We start from the raw sequence: 21,193 nt of genomic DNA on the forward strand, positions 1-21,193 counted from the left end.
AGTAGAGAAATTAAGCAACTTTCTGACGCATGAAAGATTAAAAAAAAAGATAAAACATCCAATGTCTCATTATTAATGTAAGTTTCTAATCAAATAGTTTCAGGTCAATTTCATTTCGTTATTGTACCTTTTCAGCCATGTGGACCTTGACACGAGTGTTGTAAATTAAAATGACCCGCAGGTCGAATTAGGTTGGGCATCACTGGGTTAGAACTTCGACCATAATGGTTCCCATTAAAGGGTGAAACAAGCCTTTGTCAGGGTTTCCAAACTAAGCCCACGCACAACTCTAAAGGGGTGAGAATGATAAGAAAACACAAGAGGTTGACTCCACCAAAGTTTCAGTTGAGAACAAAGACGTGTTCCGTGAATGTTTCCATAAAATCTTTTTCATGTTCATTTTAAACAAACAAAAAATGTAACACATTTTAAATTCATATTGTTTTTATTACCAATATGTAAATATGCATAAATACAACACTTAATGCATAGGATTGAAAAAAACAACAGCAGAACACAATAGTCTGTTGTAATTTATTACATATATACAAACTAATAACCTTTAAACATTATGCTGCAGGACTATATATTAATAAAATAATAATATTGTCTAGCAGCATTTCCCAGCTACATTGTGTCAGAATCATCAGATAATATTTTATAAGATCGAAAAAAAACACCTCTGAACTGAAAGGCTTCATCACATACATTATTTATCACCAAACAAGATCAAAAGAATCCTACATCATAAAGTGATGGAACATGTTCTTTTCATTGCCATACTTCAAAACAAACTTCACTTCTTTGTTAAACAAAAAAACGCTTCAAAATTGAAAAAGTAAAAGTATGATGTGCAAGTAGGTTGATTTTTTTTTTCAGAGTGTTCAGCTGGATCTGGAGAAAGCACAAACTGGGGGATGGTGCTAAACCAATCATCATTCAGTTCATACAGAATTACCTGTTATAGGGTACAGAGAGAAAAACACAAAAATCATTCAGTGTAGTTGTATCAATTAATTTAGATCAGTCCTGTATTTAAATTTATAACACATCAAGACTAACAATAATAAGTAAGCGCACTTGCAAATATTTTTACTAATTGTTTTTGTTAGCGCAATTTCATGCTTTTAGCTTTGTCAACAAGCTATGATCCTATCACTTGTCTAGTATAATAAAAAAGTTTCTAGTTAGAAAGGGGTGGGGGGAGATCTGGGTTATCACTTTTTAAATGCATTTATAAAAAAAAATTTGAACTGGAGGGCTAGAGCCTCCTCAAGCCAATACACTAACCACTCTGTAAGCGAATTGCTTATTAAAATAGAATGAAAATGAAAAAACATTTAGATCAAGGTATATCAAAAGCAGAGGCACTTAGGTTTCCCGTGAAAAAAAAAGCATATTGCCAATATTTTAATTCACTGTGAGGAAAGATAAAACAAAGCCTTACTCCTCCTCCCTTTAAGTGTGGGGTTAAGGGGAAGCTACCAGTGTGTATCTGTAACTCTCGGGAAAATTCAATGTATTCATAGTAGAAAGGTTTAGGAAGTTGGATAGAAATAATCTCAGGTTCAAGTATTAAGGGAATCATCCCCCAGTAAGTGCTAACAATATCTATCAGTATTTCACACAAAACACCCTGAGATCTGTGACATTTCAGTTTGTGCCTTAACAACCTAACTAAATGAAAAAAAAAATCAAACTGTTTCATTATACAGTTGACATTAAAAAGTTTCATAATGTAATACAAGAATACAAGAACTCTTTTGCTCCATTCAAAATTAAACTATTGCCAAAATGTAACTTACTGATGTAAATTTCACATGTAATGTTTAAGAGAAATTGTGGTAAGAATGTATAATTTGTTAGCTCTATGTATTGTTAAAGGTAATGCACAATTGTAAAACAAATTTCCTCACAAATAATAAATGTTATTATTATTATTATCATCATTATGCCTTTTTTTTTTTCAAAGTTAACTACATTTAAATTATTATTTTTATTGTGAGAAAAGGGGAATGACATTGGTAATGGCACTGAAAATATTCATTTTGTCAAGTAATTTGTTAGAACTTACTTGGTGCATGAAAGCATTAAACAGTTTCTTCAAATATGGCTTTACCACGTACTGGCCCCACAGTTCTTTGCTGGAAATTATAACAATTATTATTAAAGTTTATTGTTATGATATGAAAAAGATGTCAAAAGTGACTTATAGGTTCTTAATTGATCTCTATGCCCATCCCTTTCTACTGCAACTATTATCATTCCTACCGAGTTAATATGTACTTATGTATTTAAGTCTTTAGGACTTCACCTGCTCCAGTTCCCTTGAAACCTCTTCTTCTATTCTCCTAATGTCATCCATAGTTAAACCATAGTAATTATCCTGCCAGCAGACAACTTGTCGATGAAATGCAAGAAATAACCTCCTCTCTTGCTGATATAAAAGGAGGGAAATAAATATATTTATAAGTCCATTTGCATTAAAAATAAAAGTAGTGGAAAACTTGATAATAAAAATAAATGATTTTTGAGATGATTTACTAAAACAAATAATTAAATCTAGCATACAATAGATTATGATTTACACAATCAACAGCCTAAAAGAGAAGTTTGTAAAAAATATGGTTCATTATTTGATCCTCCCCACCCCCTCTTGCCCTCCACCCACCAAAAAAAAATAAAAAAAATTGTGAAATCAAATAAGGCTATTATAATTTCACCTGTCAGATAATACTTGTTAAATATTTATGAGGGGAAGAATAATTTTTATTTTTCTGTCTAAATCACATCTGACAGGGCCAAGAAAAACATGATAGTAAAAAAAAAATAATACCCAGTTACAAATATTATTTTCAAAGACATTTTCATAACTAAACCTTAACAAATATATGCCACAAAAACAAACCTACAAAAGAAGCAGAAATGCAGAAAAAAAAAATTAAGATCATCCTTCGACTTACAGACAAGATAAAATTCTCCATCCTCTTCTGGAGACCAAACCATTTGAACCAGACCTTGACCACTTTGTAGCAACACATGACTGGATTTACTTCTTGCTAAGGAATACAATAAGATAAATTATTTCAACAAATGATGTGATGGAAAACCGTTTCACTTTTTTAAAAAAATAAGCCATTTAAGGTATTTTATTGGTTTGGTTTGTTTTATATATTGTTATGACCCTATTGGCGGCGCAAAAGGGTTAACTATTGGCTCAGCTGACACACACGTGAAACAGTCAGGTCAGCGGGGCCATGGACAAGGGACAGTACTACGATTACACGAAAATATGACCAATGTTATGGTCATGTGATCGAAAGCCTGCGTGTACGAGGACACAGTGTGTAGGAAAGCGGCAGTTCAAGACCGGAGAGCGTCGAGACCGGGACTGTTAGTCGGCCATGAAGTCGGTCCTGGTTGAGTCCTCATGTGTTGATGTACAAGTCCAGAAAGAGAGACAGTAGAGTTTTGTACGGTGATGTACAGAGTGACATTTTAGTTGTTGATGTGTTTGATGCCAATTGTCTAGTATTGGCTGTTATCTACTTATTCACTCATTATTAAAGTACCCGATATTGTGGAGCTCTTGTTGTCAAGTTCTTGATGTGTTGATGTATTGTGTTGTGTTTAGCAGTGTTTACAGAAGGCCTGATTAGGAGAGAGAGGATCGTAACAATATTTTGAATGTTCCTTCAAAAAAGAAGATTATTACACCCAATCCCAAACCTTATGCAGGACGGTCAGCGGGCAGGTTCATCATGATGACAGTCCGAAGCTTTTACCACATGACTAAGCAGACAGCATTGTTTGGCATTTTAATGATTAGACAAAAACATTACAGCAAACAAACGAACAAACAGAAATTTTACTATTTTATAAATTTTGACAAGTAATGTCAGAATCTCATGTAATAAAGTAACCATTTTTTAGTCTAGTTTTATTGCAAATCATTAATCTTTAGAAGTTGCAAGGTTTTATCAAAATTTAACAAATGACTCTGATCTTGAAAAATACTTGACATAATGAGGTTTAACTTTAATTGTATGATTTTGGACTACTTTCATAAATGTACCATCCATTGTCCAGTATGATCATTGGGTAAAGGAGGCCTCTTTGCTTTGGTAGACCCCACCAGACATGGGTCACTCTCAGCATCATAATCCTAGGTCACAAGTAAAAAAAAAAATTAATTCAAAAGTTAACTTTATATAATACAATCTAGATAGTTAAAAATTTGCTACATAGTGAAAAATGTTTTCATTAATATGTCTATAAACATCTAAATATAAAAGCCCAATGGTAAAGTTATCATTTAGTATATCTAAAAATAAATCTATTTATGCATACCCCAGAAGTTAGTTTATCATTGGCTATGTCTATATATACAACTTGACGATGAGCTAGATCCCTACTCTCTAAACCAAGTATCTGTAAAATGTTTAATGTCAAGAATTAATAGAAATGGTAATTTTAAAAAAATACAGATACAGTCAAACCTCATGATACAAACAACATTCTTTAGGTAATTTTATTACTGTTACTTCCTATGCATTACATTGCATGCTAAGTGCACTATGGTTTTATATCTTTGCTGGACATGAGTTGGGAGAGGTATTTAGCTTCTAACTGCATTTAGGTGCTCATCAAACACAACTCAGCTCTAATAAAATCTCTAAAAAATTACAAGTCTATATAGGAAGTCAAACTCATGGTCACTTCATTAGATAGCCAAGCAGTTTATACCACTCAGGCAAACATCCCATTATCTCAATATTTGGTGTTTGTAACACCTATAAGTAAGCCTCCTTCATTCATAGAATGACAATGATTATCTCACGGCATAAGTGAGATGAAAGCCTGGGCACTGTTTATGGTCAGAACAATGTTGCCCATATAGCAGTTCCCCCCTCTCCATGCAGCTGATGTTACCAAATGAATGGAGTATCTGATACAGTTTGGGATAGCAGCACAGAAGGTTCTGCCAGGTTGCAGCACAGTATGCCACAGTATGTTTATGGGTCACACCCATAAAGGAAGCACAAAACAATTTAAAACAAGAAGTTTTTTTTAATAGAAAGATACTTTTTACTGGATGTAATACAAGCAAAATCAAGGATAACACAACCAAAAAGATGAAACTATTTTGATGTTCCATTAGACTTACATGGTATATTTACCCCCCAAAAAATACAATATGTTTATTGTAAATCATTTAGTGATATATTTAAAGTTCTATTGAATCTATAAACAAACCTTCATTTTAGACAGAGAAATTTAAAACAAGAATTACTACTACTTCTTTAGAAATTGTAAACTTAATTACAAAATCACAACCTACATTTTGAGAGTCTCCCCTGTCTGATGCATGGAAGGACTCAATGATAATATAAAACTTCTCCTTCATGTAATCTGGATTCTAGATGAAAAAAAAAAAATTTACAAAGAAGATTAAAAGTTAAATTTGGCCAAAAGTCATACTGCTGTGTTACTTTGTGGGGCTTTCCAGTTAGGTTAACCAGATCTATGCAGATTAATTGTGTAAACAATAGCAGTACAAATAAGGGATCTATTTATTACATGGATCAACAACTTGATTGGTTAATGGGAATACTATTTCTTCAGCAAGGGAACAAAGTGAATGTCAAAGTCATGGGTCTAAACCCACAAGCATGTAATTTGTAGTAACTTATACTAGGTATTAGTGATAAAGTACAGAGAGAGCTTGGTGCTATACATACAAAACCACTGAAGACGTGGTAGTAGGTAGAAAGAAGTGGTTGGAATTTCTTTCATCCATCCATTTCAGTAATACACTTGAATGGCTAACATGGGAGCAGATTTGACCTATACTGGTCATTTTCCTCTAATCCTACAAGCCCATGTGACAGTTTTTTTTCTGGTGTTTAGTAACCCTCTCAATTGAATAACAATGCAAAATAAAAAGTTGATAACAAAGGAAAGTTGTATCATATTCATTTTAAACAGATTGAACAAATATGTTCTGTCAAATGTATAATTTTGAGATTTTCTTGATTGAACATATCTTGTGATGTCTGGCTTTAGTTGAATTGTAATATTTCAATTAATAATTCCAACCAGTATAATAAGAAAGTTTGAATATTGAAATTACACAAAAATATTTTGTTAAGCCAAACTATTACTTTGAATTAAACTCAATTCAACCTCCAACATTAGGTTGCATCCCTAATATATATATTTACAAGCATAGAGTCTACTAGATTAATCTTGAGGATAAAACTTTTGTATCTAAAGCACTTTGTGATGTGAATAATTTTAGTCACCCCATTAGCTGTTATACTATGAGACACCAAACTCTAGAAGCCTATGTCATTCTAGTTTAGTTCTCATTGTAAACAAGTTCAAGACTAGGGTTAAACTCCTATATTCTCGACATGGTTATTGAAAGGTGCTTATTGACAGTTAAGCATCATTATCACAAACTTCAAAAAATCTTTTTGACTAATATTTTTTGTATATCTAGCCAATTTCCAGGACCTCAGCCAGACTTAATTTGCTTTAAAAGACAAAAAAAAAAAAAAAGAAAGATGTTTGACACATAATCTTTTTTAGAATAAATCTTTTCTTTTCTCAATTTACACATACTTATTGCAATGTTTATATAAATTGTGTACCAATAAGATTATAGGGAAAAACAAAAGAGAAAAGAAATTACAGCTTACAGTTAAAATAGTTCTTGAGTAAGGATAAGCATTCCAGGAAAGTTCATGTATTTTCATTGCACCCTTCGGCACCATCAGTTTAACAAATCCTGGTGCTTTTCTGATGATTAAAAAATTTTTTTTATTAAGTTGGTAGTCTATGTACTTAGCAGTTTAAATGAGCTTAGCTAATAAGAAATCTATACAATGAAGTATTAAGTTCTCATTCTATGATTTCCACTGTTTAAGAGAATAAAAGTAGTTCAAAAACATCCTTTATAGTGACAATATTTATTAATATTTGATTTATAAAAGTAAATCAACTTTTTTTAAGACTGAAAAGTTCTAAGGAATTTAGATTCTTGTGGCCAATAGGGCATGGAAATATTGTGTGACTAAGGAATCAAAATCTTAAATACTCTCTCAATTTATATAACTTTGATTTGTATTTAATAATTTCAATTCTCAATTACAGGCAAATTAAGTTTTATCATTTTAATATTTCGTCTCTAACAATAACATTGCTAGAATTTGTTTAGAATTAAGAGACAAAATATAGTAAGAAAAAAGGAAGCTTTTGTGATCCTTTAATATTATATATTAAATATGTGTACATGTCAGGATAAACATTACAAGCTCATAAGATTGAAGAGTGAACATTATTGAACAGCTTGCAATCACAGGTATATTATTTAATGTATTAAGCACAGTGTATGATGTATATATTTTTCTTATAGATATCAACACACTTTGACCAATCTTGCTGAAAGCTTTCATGAATATTCCTTAAACCATTGCAGGGATTGTATGATATATTAAAATCCGTCGCCACCACACAATTAGTCCTATATTAAACAAAAAGGTTTTTCTTCAGTCATATAGGCTTTGTTTTCAACTATTAGAATAAGCACTGGCTGGCAACACTGTGTATTTCTGCCAGTTTCTTCTTCTTCTAGCCAGCATTATTGCTGCTGAGCTATGAGCTCTTTTGCAGACGGTGCCAAGGAAAAAAGTGTGCTGTTTTATTCAGTTCAGCACTGCCATACAGGGTGTTGGTTATGTTGGGCTGTAGTGAAAGTAGGGTCTGCCTAAGGTAGATTAGGGAGGGGCATTCAAAGAGGATATGGTTTATGGTTTCAAAGGGGTGGGCACAGTGTCTGCAAAGGGGTAGTTGTGTGGAGTTTATTTTGTTCAGGTGGTAATTTAATAGTGGTGTGTGTCCTGTTTTTAGTTGGAAAATTGTAGATTTCTCTTTGCAGGGGAGGAAGTTAATACTGTCCAGTTTGTTAGGCATAGTCATTTCTTTGTACATGGCTCTGCCTGTGTTTCCTGATGCCCATTGGTTGAGCCACTCCTCTGTGTGATTGTTGACTAACATTGACCTTAGGGTGAGGTAGTTAACAAGTCTATCTGGTTGTTCCATAGATGAACCTGCCTTTGACAGCTTATCTGCCTTTTCACTTCCCATGATGCCAATGTGTCCAGGGATCCACTGTAGTGTGATATTGATATTTAATTTTGATATCATCTGATGGATTATCACTATTAGTGTTGTCAACTCTCTTGGGCTGTTTGAGGTGCTGCTGTTAAGTGCTTGAAGAGTAGATTGGGAGTCTGTAAAGACAACAATATCTGATGGTGGTTGCACTCCTTCATATAATTTGTTTTCCACTGTCTGTAGTGCTATGGAAATTGCCTCAATTTCGGCTTGGAAGTTTGAGCAGTAATCGCCACAGGGTGCGCTTATCTCAAAGTGTTTATTTTTAGGGAAGACCAGGAAGGTACCAAGACAAGCATTGATGGTGGCTTTTAAAGCCGATCAGATTGTATATATATATGGATAGCTGCTTTTTGATAGCTTTCAATTGTTTCAAGTGTGCCTACTTTGAGCTCCAGTAGATTTGATTCTTTTGTTAAGGTGTTATTTAGTAAATGTGTTTTGATGGTTGGTTGTTTGTAATTAGTCCGGGCGTTATGTTTGAAAATCTGGTAATTTTTTCTCTGCTATTGGGTAGGTGGTGTTTTAGGGCTAGTTCGTCATTATATAATAAATTACAATCTGAGTGCTAAAAAATTACCTCTTAGTTATTTTTGGGATGAATCTACCACAACAAAATTTGTTCAAATTAATTTTTGCTTCTCACCTTAAAGAAAAAGCTAAAATATGAGATAATTTCAGTGACTTTAAGTAATTAAGTCAGCAATGTGAGTCAGCAAAGTTACCAAGGCAATCTCATTAAAAGGGTTCACTTAGAATGCTAAGTGTGAGACAACTTCAAACAACTTATTAAAAATATAAACAAGATTGTTTGTACTCATAGTTTAGCCTTTAATGAAAGCAATACCAGACCTTGTACTTTGTGAATTCAATTTTTAAATTCATGCTTAACTTACTCTGCCAAGTGATAAATTTTGTGAGTAAACTGTCCACTGATATAGTACCGTCCATTGGCCTGCAGTTTTGGACTTGGAACAAAGTTTTCTGTGTCAAAAGGCTGGTTCACCAGCACCTCAACACCCTCACCACCACCTGTTTCATTCTTGCTGGACTGAGCAACAGACCACAGCTGGCCAATCTGATACTAGAAATAATTTTAAAAAAGGGCTAATGCAGAGTAAGAGTATTATATATAGCTATGCACACAGTTTTTAAAAATTGTATAAATACATTAATTAACTATTTAAAGTTAAGGGTATATTATTATTGTTATAAGTTATATTATTAGAGAAGAATATTTTATAACTTTTTAACATTATGCTATAATTATATTATCATAGTTAATTAAATTATTATATTATATTTTTTACTTTAAGAAAAAATTAAATTTAAATTTTGACAATTTAGACAATCTAGGGGAGACTATTAAAAAAAAGAATGAATTGAAATAGACATCTAGTCTAGTTATATAAACGTTTATACACATTTTTAGTCTTAGTAAATAGCCTACTATTATTTTAAAATGATTACAATATGTACAAATACAAAGTAATAAAAAAACAAAACTGTTTAATTTGAAATACTAATAAGCAGTCTTGTGTAACAACATGTTTATTAACTCTTTCTCTCCTAACTGACGATACCAATGTTGATTCCACCAGAATGTGGTAAATAATTATGGAGAGAAAGAGTTAAGTAAATAATTTTTTATTTTGTTGAATAAATAGTCTTTTAAAAATACCCAACACATGTAGTAATCATTATTCTATCTAATGATTATATTATATGCATTATATCCATTATAATGCTGAAACAGAAATTCCAGGGTTGCATTCAACAGAATCCCTGTGAGTGTAGCAAGACACAAAAGACAAGCGAACAACTAGCATCAACTGGTATGATGCTGAGAGGATTGCATAACACTACATAGATTACTGGCTGCCCAATGCAAGGTTTAATATATAAGAGACTAACTATTATTTTAATATTAAGATAACTATATCTAGTTGGTCTAGTTTTGTTTTTATTCAAGTGGGGAAATTTCAACCACACTGGTTGCAAGAGTCAGTTTATTTACTATATTAACAAAACTGATTATAACATAACTCAGTTTTGAACTTATTCCTTTCCACATTAAAATTACAAGAAGTTTAATATAATAGATGACCTTTTAAAAACAATAAGTAAATATTTTAAATATTCTTTAACTTAAACTGAATGCCATGATAAGAATTACCTCTTCAACCGTCATTGGTAGCACAATACGACTGTAGAAGACATTACATATATATATTCATTAAGAATAAGGATCATATTGTGTACTATTATTATTGTTTTTGTGTAGCCCATCTAACATGAGATGCTTCTACAGTAATTCAGTGCACTCTGATCTAATCTCCTTTCTGGACATATATATGGAGTTATCTGGGAGAAGATTTTTCCAGTTACCTTCATCAGACACTGTTCATCTCAGGCAAATCTTAAATTGAAAATTCCTAGTGTACATCTAGATTTAAACTTGAGGGCTCTAACTTGCTTAGCTAAGCAGTCTATGACACTAGGCTATACATAATGATTATTTAAAATATGAATTTTATAAATATTTTAAATTTAAAATATTAATCAGGCCTTAAATATTTCACATTTATTTTTTTTATTCAAAATGCTCTAAAAATAAAGTTGATATACCATAAGTTTCATATTATGTCATGATGGATACGGCTAGCACAAGAAAGGGAGTGGAAATTTCCTAAAATTATATATATAAAACCTGCTTATAAATATATATAAACATTGCTATGGTATAAAAAAAGAGGGTTGGTCTGTTATTTCCATTGTGGTTCTAGACTACACTCAATTATTTTAATAAACATTTTGTTACATCACATCAATATATCTGGAGAAATTACTAATTGTCATTGGGATTATATAGTAAGTTTAAGCTTTAAATCAAGTTCAGGCTATTACTTTATTGTCTTTGATCCTATGTCTTCCTTTTCAACCTTCATTCAAGGGAAAAACAAAAAGTGTTGTTCCTTATCAGATCTCAATGGAAGTGAAATGATGTAATTCTTCATATTATTTCATTGGACTGTTAGGTTCAAAAGGATTGTACTGAACTAGACAAAATCTTTCAATTGTAACAGTATGACAGACAAGTTTTGAGGCACATTTTTTCATCATCACTTTGGCTGAACTAGTGCTTGAAAATAGGCGTACCATCCCCTGAAAGTCTCAGGTATTATGTAAGGGACAATCTAATTTAAATATAACCTAACATACACATCCATAACACTAAAGAAGATTACCCATCATAAATGGAAGTTCTCATCAGACACAGCAGAAATAAATACCTATCACTGTTTAATTAATAGCAGGAGATGTAGAGTCAAATCCAGGGCCTAGATCTAAAGATAGATGCAACATCTGCAAAAAAAGTATGCACCATGAAACAGAAAACCATTCAATGTGACACCTGCGATGAATGGTACCATGCATCATGTCTCCATATGAATACACCTGTGTATTATGCCTTAGGCAACAAAGATGCATCATGGCACTGTGTACCGTGTGGGTTACCTCAGTTTACATCAGGACTGTTTGATTCCTTTGATGCAGACACTTCTAACCCATACAACATCCTAAACTCCATCCCAAACCAAACTCACCAACCACTAGCCAGATCCACTCCTGTTAAACCTAAATCTACTAAAATTAATACAACAGCTTCACTAAACAAACCTACTAAAGAAGTAACACCAAAATACCTTAAAACCTTAGTAATAAATTTTCAAATCATTAGGAACAAAACAGCAGACTTAGAAATTTTATTAGAATGTGAGAAACCAGACATAATTGCAGGAACAGAAACTTGGCTACATCCTGAAATTTATAATGCAGAAATTTTCAATAGTAATTATGAAATTTTTAGAAAAGATAGGACTGATAATCATGGAGGAGTTCTTTTAGCAATAAAAAACACTCTTATAGCAGAAGAAATTACCTTACCTAACTCAAAAAATATAGAATCAACATTTTGTCAAATTAATACCACCTCAACATCCCTAATAATAGGCAGCATTTACAGACCACCAAATTCTAGTTTAGAATACATGCAGGAACTATGTAATCAGATTACTACACTTAAAGAGACAAATAAAAATGCAGTTTTTTGGATTATGGGTGATTTCAACCTACCTGATATAAATTGGAAAACACTAATCATAGATAAACACCAAAACCTTAAGGACATAAATGAGCTTTTCATAGAAACTTTACACAACCTAAGTTTAGATCAAATCATTAAAAAGCCAACTAGATTAAACAACACATTAGATCTCTTCTTAACCAACAGACCTGGATTAGTAGTTGATTATGATATTATCCCTGGTCTATCACACCATGAGATCATAAAAATACACAGTCAGATAAAAGCAGTAGCCAATACAAAACCCAAAAGAAAACTCTTACTCTGGAATAAATGTAACCTAACACAACTACACCAAGCTGCATTAAACTTTCAACAAACATTCTTATTAGAAAAAGACATTAACCAACCAGTCGATGACCTCTGGAATTTCATTAAAAACCATCTTAAAAGCATTATAGAAAATCATATACCAACTAAATACACATCAAACAAAATAAATAAATGCTGGTTTAATAATAGACTAAAGAAGCTTTGTAAACAGAAGGAAAACCTATATAGAAAATTTAAAGAAACTAATGCAGAAAGAGTTTACAAAAAGTATATAAAAATTAAACACTTAACCCAAAAAGTAAGCAGACAGCTGCAGAGTGAATACATAAACAATGTAATATCTAAAGATAACAACAAAAACCTATGGTCATACATTAAGTCTAAGAAAATGGAAACAACAGGCATAGCGCCATTAAAAGATGAACATAACATAATACATAATGATAATGAAACTAAAGCAAACATCCTAAAAAAATACTTTGCATCAGCATTCTCAGCCCCAGGAGACAAAGACTTATTACTGAATTTGAACCAAGTAGACAACATAGAAGATATAGTAGTACAAGAAAATGGAATTAAAAAACTATTAGCCAACACCAAACCAAATAAAGCGCCTGGACCTGATGGTATTCCAGCTAGATTACTCAAAGAACTAAGTAATGAGCTAGCCCCAGTGTTCAAAATACTCTTTCAGGCTTCACTTAACCAGGGCAGAGTACCAAAGAAGCTAATGTCACCCCCCTGTTTAAAAAAGGAGAAAAATCTGACCCAGGAAACTACAGACCAGTATCACTTACCAGCATCACATGTAAAATCCTAGAACACATAATATGTAGCAACATCATAAACCACTTAGACAAACATAATGTCCTCACACCATACCAACATGGCTTTAGGAAATATAGATCATGTGAAACACAACTAATAGGACTAATTGATGATTTTTCAAAAGGTTTAGATAATAGTGAACAAATAGATGCTATCTTACTAGATTTTTCTAAGGCTTTTGACAAAGTTCACCACCATAGTTTGCTTAAAAAATTAAAATATTTCAGCATTAATGGTCCACTGCATCAGTGGATTAAAGATTTTCTGATAGGGAGAGAACAAACTGTAATAATAAATGGCTCTAAATCAACACCGATAACAGTAAACTCAGATGTACCTCAAGGAAGTGAAACATGGTCAACCTATTCATGGCAGGAAAAAAAGCTGAATGTCTTCCACCTCCGATGCCAAAGGCGGATCTTTAAAATAAGGTGGCAAGATAAGATAACCAATGAGGAAGTGCTACATAGAGCAGGATGCCAGGACATCCGCTCTGTTATCAGCAGCAGATGCCTTGGCTGGCTTGGCCATGTTCGTAGAATGCCAGTAGGTCGACTTCCACAGGACATCCTGTATGGCGATCTAATAGAAGGCAGGAGAGCCGCTGGTCGCCCACTTTTACGTTATACGGATGTATGCAAACGCGACATGAAGCTCTTCAAAATCGACACTGGCAACTGGGAAGAGGTGGCACTGGACAGATCCACATGGAGAGAGAGCATAAAGGAAGGGTCACAGATTGCAGATGTCATACACAACAGAAGCAGAAAGAAGGGTGAAAATGCAACGGCGCCTGGTGATTATATATGCCCAACCTGCGATCTCAGCTGTGTATCAAGGATTGGCCTCTTTAGTCACACAAGAAGTTGCAAAGGGAAAAGATCGTCTCTCGAGACATAAAATGCCACAGAGAGACCTCAAGGAACAGTCTTGGGTCCACTACTATTTTTAATTTACATAAATGATTTACCAAATTGCATTAGTTCAGGAACAAAAGTCAGATTATTTACAGACGATTGCATAATATATAGAACAATAAAAACAACACAAGACACAGATATTTTACAAAGAGAATTAGATGAATTACAGAAATGGGAATCAAATTGGAGCATGTCTTTCCACCCAGAAAAATGTCAGTTGTTAAGAGTAACAAAAAAACTAAAACAAATTAATTCCACTTATCTTATTCATGGCAAACCAGTAACACAGACTAAAAATGCAAAATACCTAGGTGTTATAATAAATGAAAAACTATCATGGAATCCACATATTGATGAAACTACAAAAAAATCAAACAAAGCATTAGGATTTATTAAAAGAAATTTCTATAAATCAAATAAGAACATAAAACTAAAATGTTATTTAACCTTGGTTAGGCCAATAATAGAATATGCATCCTCCGTTTGGGACCCCTCAACTCAAGAAAACATTAAGAAACTGGAACAGACACAAAATAGAGCAGTGAGATTCATAACAAACGAATATTCACATTTGACTAGAGTAACACCTTTAGTAAAATCACTAAATTTAGAAAGCCTTCAGGACAGAAGGCTCAAAAGTAAACACTGAACCATAATCTTCAAATACAAAAACAAAATTTAATAAAATACTCTGAAAGACACAAAGATAAAGGCACATATGCTAGGACAAATTTGTACAAATACTCCTTCTTCCCTAGTGCTATTAGAGCATGGAATGGGTTGCCTGAGCTAGCCAGGAAAACCAGTGACTTGGCAGAATTTAAGTCATTGGTTAATATGCATGACTAAATGCATGACGCGCAGGACGTAATCATCTTCTTTTTTGAAGTAACGTCTGTATTATATAAGATAAGAAGATAAGATATAGGCCTACAGTTTAATATGTATTGAAAATAAAGTCTAGGAGCAGTTGTAAGTATTAACTATGCTCCAGAACTTTCAGAACTTACAATTCTCGTATGGAATGACTTTGCACCTGCATTTTTGACATTTGAACATTTGGTTTCATATCAGGGATGACAAAACTGATACAATAAAATATGACATTTTAATGTCACCCCTGAAAGAGAATAACATACATGAAAAAAGAAGTTGCTATTGAATCATGTAGCTTTTAAGTAGTGACTAACTGTTTAAGTCTAACCTTAAATAATTTACATAATTCATTGGTGAATGAATATAGAATAGCAAGAATCTATAAATGTTTTTTCTAGTTTGTAAAACAAAAATTAAAATAAACATGACCAGGACTTAATGCTAGGTGCCTATTGCTAAGGTATTAAATATCAAGGTTTTATTAACTTTTTTTTATATATCTATGATTAAACTACTAGCTTTAGTATAATTTCAGGACAGATTAAAATAATAAAAATTATTTGATAATGCTTACTCTCTTTTTAGATTTGATAGGTCTAGAGATGTAGGCCTTAAAAGTTTCAGATATGCTTTCAGAAATGAAGATTACTACCCGCTATCCCAAATCTCCTGTAGGTCAATACAGAACATAGATAACATTGAAAAAGGTTTGAACACAGGACTATTGCGGTTACACTCAGAAGTGCATACAACACAGCCAGACAGATATCCTTCACAGACCTAAGTCAAGTGTTTATTAAATTTTTGTGACCTAGGACTAAAATTAAAGCTAGGCAATAGACTATCGAGTGAGAGTCTACTACTAAAACTTCTCTACTAAATCTAGAATTTAGGAATTTTCAACTCGCAAGAATACTAATCTAGAGGTATTTTTCTTTAGTTACTAGATCAGAAGACAATACCTAGTCAATCTATCACATTTAATTAACTATCAGTATCATTATCAGTTTGCAATGCAATTTTGAAGGAACGTTAGTAATTTATAATAAATTAGAAGTAAATTTGCTATGATGAGTAAAACAAAGAGACCAATAATGTATCATTGCATGGGTATAAATAATTATAAATACATTACATTTTTATGAGTATGCACATAATTTATTATTAAAAATCTTAGATAATAATAAATAATTAATGCCACTAGATCCAATATTATTTAGAGTATAGATCTAATATTCAATTATAATTTTTATTGTCATATTGTTATAAACCTGGTGGTGGCACAAATGGGGGTAGTGGTGTGTGTGTAGTCAGCCGACGCAAATCGCCCCAGGCCAGAGCTAGACGAGCGGTCAACCGTGACGATTTACCACGGTCAGCCGAGACGAGTGTCAACACGGCGGTTCGGGAAGGATCGACGGCGGTCCGGGAAGGATCGACGTCGTGAACAGAACTCAGTAGCGTCATGAGAGTTGTAGTCATCTGACCACCTAGAAATGTCGAGCGGCGTTCTGTCCGGTTCGAGAAGGCCAGTAGGGACCCTATATAAGAGCGGAGGTGTCGCAGTCAAGACGGTTCAGAAAGCGGGTTGACGGCAGAGGTTCAGAGCCCGGTTCACTACAGTCCGGTCGACTACAGCACAGTTCAGCGGTGTGGTTCTGTACGGAGCATTACGACGGTTCAGTGCGGAGTACTGTCAAGTACAGTTGAGACGGCTGGCGTCTTGATCTTGGTCTGCGATCGAGTCCGACACAACGAGCCTAGTGTGTGAAGTCTGTCCTAAACTGTTGAACCCAGTGCAAGCCCGGAACGAGACGGAGAGGCCAGTGCAAGAGTTGATACTGCGGAACGGTGTTATCGGAGAGATATTTGTACAGTGTACGTGTTGCCAATTGTACAGTATTGGCTGTTATTTATTCAACTATTAAAGTGTTACGTTGCTTTGGAGCCCTGAGTTGTCAAGTTCTTTAAGTTGGTGTATGGTGCAGTTTGCAGAGAGCCTGGATAGTGAGATTCGTAACAATATTAACTAAGAGTAAGACTAGAATATAATAGGCCTTTAGTTATATTATTATTATAATGATAACATACTGTTATAAACCTGGTGGTGGCACAGATGGGGGTAGTGATGTGTGTGTAGTCAGCCGACGCAAATCGCCCCAGTCCAGCGCAGGACGAGCGGTCAACTGTGACCAGTGACAGTACATGCCAGTTCGGCAACGACCTGTGTGTAAATATTACGCACGCAAGTCACGGCGATTGTGATCATTCTGAGTGGTCAAGAACGTTCCATCCGATTCTAGAAGGCCAGTAGAGACAGTATATAAGAGCGAGTGTGTCAGAAAGACTGGACTTCACGTTACCTCCCATGTGACCAGTACGAGGCGAAGTTAGAAACAGTACGGTGTGTGAAGTCAGGCGGAGCAAGGCTAGGTTTTTGGACAGTTTGTGTAATATTGTTGCCAACTGTACAGTGTTGTATTGTATTTGAAATTAAATTGCTACTGTTACTTTGGAGCCCTGAGTTGTGAGGTTCTTTAAGTTCGTTTTGATTTCTGTCAGAAGTTTAGTAACCTGAGGTTCACTGGGCTTGAGTATTCCGTTGGGATTTTCACTGCTGCAGTTTCGTATCATCTCTATCGCATGGCAACCAGCGATGAGGCTTCCTTCCCGTAAACGTTTCTCCACTGTGCCGAGGTTCATAATTCTTACGGGTACCTTTTGGTCTTTCCCAATCGTGACTAGTGTCTTTCCTACTGCTATCCGTTGTGGTTGGTGTCCAAGCTTTCTACCAGCGCGGTTCCTGTCGTGGGATAGTTGTCCTCAATTTTTCCCCAAATGATCATTTCCGACTTAGCAGGCAAGGTTGTATTTTCTACCAACGTAACCCTTCTGACTCGGACATCTTCTTCATTCTCGTCGCCAAGCAAGGGTACTTCGAGGTCCCTGCATTGTAAAGTGCCTCTGCCGATATTCAAGGAAAAGCCATATTTCAGCATGAAGTCGAGCCCTATTATGCAGTCATCTGTGACGTCAGCAATCAGGAATTCGTGTTTGAATGACTGATTTCCGATCTCAACTGTTATGTCGATCAGGCCTTTTATGGGCATCAGTTCTCCACTGGCTGTTTTCAATGAGTAGGCCCTAACTGACGTTTTCTTGCTATTGTCCATGTTATCCGTCCGGATGACTGACCGTGAGGCACCAGTATCAAGGAGGAAATGATAGTTTTGACATCCAATTTTCCTGATGACCTTTAGACTCTTACTTTGCCCTAGCACGGCGACCGGGATGATGGTTGCAGGGGCTCTTATTCTCTGTGTCGCCGGGTTCCGCCCCTTGTAGCCGGCGCGTGCTAGTTTCCCTGGTAGCCCCAGGAACTTGGTCGTGCATACCTTTCTGATCTGTAATGGGTTCCGGTTTGTGGAAATCTTCTAGTGCAGCTTCTTTGTATATGACCGAGTTCACCACAATTCCAGCATCGTACAGGAACCCTAGGTTGGTTTTCTGGTACTTGGTTTGTTCGTCGTTCATCTAATGCCTCTGTCACCCTTCTCACAAGTTGTGCAAATTCTTCCTCTTTGACTTCTAACCTTCGGCCTTGATGAGTGCTTCCTGATGCGTCTTTGGCGGCTTCATATGAGAGAGCGTATACGAGGGCTTCACTGGCCTTATGTTCACCACTAACTCTGGTGGCTTTCTTTAACTCGGGGTCTCGAAGGGCATCAATGAAAGCATCTGTAATAATGACTTCCAGAAAATCTTGTGCGGCGGTTGGGTAGGCCAAATGTGCGAGGCGTTCGATGTCTGTCTCTAGCTCCTGTAGTGTTTCATCAGGGCGCTGTTGTCTGGTCTTTAGTTGCACACGATATACTTCTTGCATATGTTCATCCCCGTATCGGAGTTCCATAGCCTGGACAAGGGAGGCGAAGTCTTGCTGGTTCGGTAGAGACTGTAGCAATTCGGAGGCTTTTCCTCTTAGGGATAACACAAGGGCTGTTGCTTTCTCCTCCTCACTGTTCCATTTGTCAACTTTGGCTGCTGCGTCAAATTGCTTCTTGTATACTGACCAGGACACGGAACCATCAAACACGGGGGGCTTCATTTTCCCGGAGACTTCAGGTACAAATGACCTCATATCTGCTTCTGGTACATTTGTGTGCTTGCGTTGGACTTGTATCTTCATTTCGTCGATGGCCTTCTCCACTGCGTCGACCCTCTGATTCATCTGCTCGTCAATGTTGGTGATTCTCTCCTCCACAGCATGTATGCGTTGGTTCATTGCCAATAACTCCGTTTTGATTCCCGAGTCCATCGTGTCTATCTTGGTGTCCATGGCATCTATCTTGTAATTGGTGTTTTCTAGCCCCGAGTTCATCTGTTCTCGCATAGAACCGATCTCCTCACGAACTGCTGCCATCTGCTCCTGTTTGCTACTGGCGATCTGTCCCTGCATAGCTGCCATCTGTTCCTGCATGATACTGGTACTGGTGATCTGTTGCTGCATGCTACTGGTGAGCTGTTCCAGCAAGTCCGGTTCGACTTCAAAAAGATATGTGTCCGGATCTTCTTTTTCCTTCACCAGTTCTTCCCAAAGGCGTGCTTGTAAGGTTTCTTTGTTGCCGCTCGTCTTCAGGTCTCGACCACGGAGCTCTTCCTTCAGTTCCTTCACAAGGAGTTGGTCTAGCGTTTTCGTAGTAGCCATAGCAGATCCGATCCCACTTCTGATACCAGTGTTACGAATCTCACTACTATCCAAGCTCTCTTCAAACTGCACCACAGGACACAACGAACTTAAAGAACCTCACAACTCAGGGCTCCAAAGTAACAGTAGCAATTTAATTTCAAATACAATACAACACTATACAGTTGGCAACAATATTACACAAACTGTCCAAAAAACCTAGCCTTGCTCCACCTGACTTCACACACCGTACTGTTTCTAACTTCGCCTCGTACTGGTCACATGCGAGGTAACGTGAAGTCCAGTCTTTCTGACACACTCGCTCTTATATACTGTCTCTACTGGCCTTCTAGAATCGGATGGAACGTTCTTGACCACTCAGAATGATCACAATCGCCGTGACTTGCGTGCGTAATATTTACACACAGGTCGTTGCCGAACTGGCATGTACTGTCACTGGTCACAGTTGACCGCTCGTCCTGCGCTGGACTGGGGCAATTTGCGTCGGCTGACTACACACACATCACTACCCCCATCTGTGCCACCACCAGGTTTATAACAATACATTGTTGCTGTAACATAAACATTACAATGATAAAACAATTACATTTAATGATTTATTTACAATTCATAATGATAATCTCATTCATTGAATTTCATAGATTATAGATCTAAATCTAGAGAAGAGATAATCAGATATCTAAAACGATCTAGATATAAATCTATCTAGGTCTAGAATAGAGTAAGCCAATCTTTGCATAAGCAATTATTCGTAAATAATGAAATACTTACGACGCCTTTCAGTGTGATTGTAAATCTATCAACCATTTTGTTTACATGTCTTATATACAATTTTAAATCTCCACAGTAAAGGATGGGGAAATACTTTTACAAAAAGCTCGCCTACAGCTTAAAGCCTTAGTTTAGGATTCAAGAATTTTGAATAAGGTCAGTGATATATACCTTCATAAATAAACTGAAGAGTATTTTTTAGCAAAAATTCTTAGATGTATAAACATTATGCATAATCTAAATAATATCCAAAGTACATAGATCTAAATCTATGTTTTTTTTTTGTACGAAGCTAACATCCCATGTAGGCCTACATGATTGCAATCATTTTATGTCTATGTTGGAAATGTTGGGTTGGAATTAATAGATCTATATATAGGTCTGTGGATTGCTTATATGCTCTTCTAACACAGAGAGGACTACGCTGGCTCGGACATGTCGCGGCGTTCCAGTAGGCCTACCACCTCATCGTGGTAGCCGCGTGGAAAGCCT

At 35.4% G+C, this 21,193-nt stretch overlaps 1 protein-coding gene and 2 long non-coding RNA genes across 4 annotated transcripts; 1 reads left to right on the forward strand and 2 right to left on the reverse strand.

Moving 5' to 3' along the window:
- Positions 1-818: 818 nt before the first annotated feature.
- LOC106080015 (phosphatidylinositol transfer protein alpha isoform-like) lies at positions 819-20,825 on the reverse strand. 2 transcript variants are annotated; one of them, XM_056007008.1, is made up of 13 exons: positions 20,702-20,811; positions 15,800-15,894; positions 15,360-15,469; positions 10,358-10,388; positions 9,078-9,265; positions 6,705-6,804; positions 5,342-5,419; positions 4,351-4,431; positions 4,076-4,165; positions 2,964-3,059; positions 2,315-2,437; positions 2,075-2,144; positions 819-958 (listed from the first exon to the last, which is right to left on the reverse strand). In XM_056007008.1, the coding sequence occupies exons 3-12, from the start codon at positions 15,416-15,418 to the stop codon at positions 2,091-2,093; spliced, it is 900 nt and encodes a 299-aa protein (XP_055862983.1). In that variant the 5' UTR covers positions 15,419-15,469; positions 15,800-15,894; positions 20,702-20,811; the 3' UTR covers positions 819-958; positions 2,075-2,090. The 2 variants fall into 2 exon arrangements, with proteins under 2 accessions (XP_055862983.1, XP_055862982.1); XM_056007007.1 differs by lacking the exon at positions 15,800-15,894 and having other exon boundaries at positions 20,702-20,825.
- On the forward strand, positions 9,942-20,892 carry LOC129922163 (uncharacterized). The gene is made up of 3 exons (XR_008774138.1): positions 9,942-10,073; positions 11,220-11,359; positions 20,778-20,892. It is a non-coding gene; the product is annotated as an uncharacterized LOC129922163 (long non-coding RNA).
- Positions 12,852-14,718, reverse strand: LOC129922164 (uncharacterized). The gene is made up of 2 exons (XR_008774139.1): positions 14,346-14,718; positions 12,852-13,766 (listed from the first exon to the last, which is right to left on the reverse strand). It is a non-coding gene; the product is annotated as an uncharacterized LOC129922164 (long non-coding RNA).
- Positions 20,893-21,193: the final 301 nt, after the last annotated feature.

This window comes from Biomphalaria glabrata, chromosome 12, assembly GCF_947242115.1.
Source record: "Biomphalaria glabrata chromosome 12, xgBioGlab47.1, whole genome shotgun sequence".
Classification (NCBI taxonomy): Eukaryota; Metazoa; Mollusca; class Gastropoda; family Planorbidae; genus Biomphalaria; species Biomphalaria glabrata.

Coding starts and splice junctions, on each gene's coding strand:
- LOC106080015 (XM_056007007.1), bottom strand. CDS start 15,418: ATGAAACCAAATGTTCAAATGTCAAAAATGCAGGTGCAAAGTCATTCC. Junction 5,420..6,704: donor ACTCAAGAACTATTTTAACT/GTAAGCTGTAAT, acceptor TTTTTCATCTAG/AATCCAGATTACATGAAGGA. Junction 4,432..5,341: donor ACAGGGGAGACTCTCAAAAT/GTAGGTTGTGAT, acceptor AACATTTTACAG/ATACTTGGTTTAGAGAGTAG.